The 1,989-nt window shown below is 64.1% G+C and overlaps 1 protein-coding gene across 1 annotated transcript; it reads left to right on the top strand.

Annotated features, from left to right (window-relative positions):
- Positions 1-4: 4 nt before the first annotated feature.
- On the top strand, positions 5-214 carry MARVELD1 (MARVEL domain containing 1; the record flags this gene model as incomplete). Its single annotated transcript, XM_010287757.1, has 1 exon — positions 5-214. A coding segment is annotated over one exon (210 nt), but the record flags the coding sequence as incomplete, so codon positions are not given.
- Between the last annotated feature and the right edge of the window lie 1,775 nt (positions 215-1,989).

Below are 1,989 nucleotides of genomic sequence, written 5' to 3'. Positions count from 1 at the left end.
GCTGGGCGTGGGGCTCTACGCAGCCGCCACCGGCATCATGGGCTACAAGGCCGGGCGGAAAAGCTATTGCAACCTACCGGGCTACAGCCAGCACTGCCTCTACGGTGCCTACCTGAGTGCCTCCGTCTGCGGGGGCATCGCTGCCTGCCTGTACCTCTTCTCCGGGCTCTACTGCCTGTCACGGCGCTGCCGGGACCAGCGTGACATCATCTGAGACCCCGTGGCACTCAGCTCCCCTTCTCCTTGCCTGCGGATGGGGCGCAGCCCCGCTTTGGGACAAAGTGACCCTACCACCCCATAACCTCCCGGCTGACTGCACCGCGCTTACTCCAGAGACTCCTGCGCAGATGGATGGACAGATAGAGGCCTTCCCCGAGCACGGCTTCCCCTGCATCCTGCCGAGACAACATGGCCCCCCAGCCACTGCACAGGGCTCTCTCCTACCCGTGGACAGACGTAGGCTATTGCAAGTGGAAGGACCCAAGCGGAGACCCCTTAAGAGGGACCCCAATTTCTGGGTGCCCCCCAGGGCCCTTGCCCAACTCCCTTGCCCCTGGCCTCGCAGATGCTGCATGTTCAGGTGGGTGCCGACCTGTCCCCAAGGCGGAGGGGGACTGGCCTGGGGGAGCTGGGCAGGGGCGCAGTGGTGCTTAGTGGGGGTGGGTGGGCATAAACACCCCCCCAACCCACTGGCAGCTCCCTCCTGCTATTCCCAACTGCGCAGCGCCTCCACAATTCCCTAACGGAGGCTCTGATCTCGGCTTCCCCAGCCTGGGCCCCTCCTCCTGTCTGGCCTGAACATGTCTGCTGTCTTGCTGGAGCCCCGTGGGGCTCAGTCCCTCCCTGCCCTGCGCTTTGGGGGTGAGACACCTAGGAGACACCCAGGTCCCGCACTGCCTGACCTGGTGTCACCCCAGCTCCCTGGACATGCTGTCCTGTTTGGGGGCTGAGCCCACGCAGGGCAGCAAGGCCTCCATCGCTGCGAGGCAAGGGGAAGGGCAAGCAGGGCCATAGCTTGTGCCTGTGACCCTGGGCAGGGGGTAAATTCCTCCAGCCTTGGGGTTCCTACTGCCCCGGAATGGGCCCAGGCCCCCCTGAGATTGAAGGCTCGTTCTCTCCCCCTGCCTTCCTGCAGTGAGGTTCGTGGCTCTGAGCCACCCAGAGTCACCAGGCCTGCCCTGGGGCCCGGCTGCTCCAACAGGGACAGGCACGGCCTTGCTGGTGGCGCTGGAGGCTGGCCTACAGCCCTCTCTGGTTCTGCGGCGCTTTGTTTATCATCCTGGTAAACTCTTGTCTCGGGACTCTCCATCTCCATCTCGGGGCCTTGCGCTGCCTGGAGACTACGGCTAGGTGGAGGGAAAGGGCAAGCGAGGGAGCATGGTGGTGCTGGGCTGCCGCTGGGGCCCAGCATCGTGGGGACGTAGCCTGTCTTGCAGAACAGGAGAAGAGGACGCCGGCAGCGGGGCCAGCCCAGCCCTTGATTAGCCTCCACAGCCCACTGAGTGCCAAGCCCTGAGGGGGCTGTGTAGGGCCAATTGGAGCAATGGGCAGCTAGAGTCTGGTAATTTTTGGAGGAGCACCACATCAGGGCTGCCCTGCCATGAGCCCTCCTTGCCCTGCCTGGAGGCAGGTCCTCTCTGTCACTCCAGGAGCAAGGGAGTATCTGCCCCAGTATCTGCATGGGCTCAGATCAGCAGGACAGGTATCCCCAGCAGCTGGCCACAGGCTCTGGCTTGTTGCCTGGGGTTCCTTGGTGCCTTTTTTGGGGTGGAGAGCAGCAGCCGTGATTTCCCTGGGGCTTGGAGGGGTCCAGGGCTGGTGCTGGGCCATTGCTTCTATCATGAGGTGTTGTCCCAGCTGATTCCCCCTCGTGCTTGGGGACCCTGACAGTCCCTGGGCCATCTACCCATTCCCGGGCAGGATGTGCTGTCCCTGCCCTGTGTCAGGGCTGGTCCCTGACACTGCCTGCCCCTGCCTGCTCCAGTGCAG

Source organism: Phaethon lepturus, unplaced genomic scaffold (assembly GCF_000687285.1).
Source record: "Phaethon lepturus isolate BGI_N335 unplaced genomic scaffold, ASM68728v1 scaffold22615, whole genome shotgun sequence".
Taxonomy (NCBI): domain Eukaryota; kingdom Metazoa; phylum Chordata; class Aves; order Phaethontiformes; family Phaethontidae; genus Phaethon; species Phaethon lepturus.
This window is presented reverse-complemented; position numbering and strand designations above follow the sequence as displayed.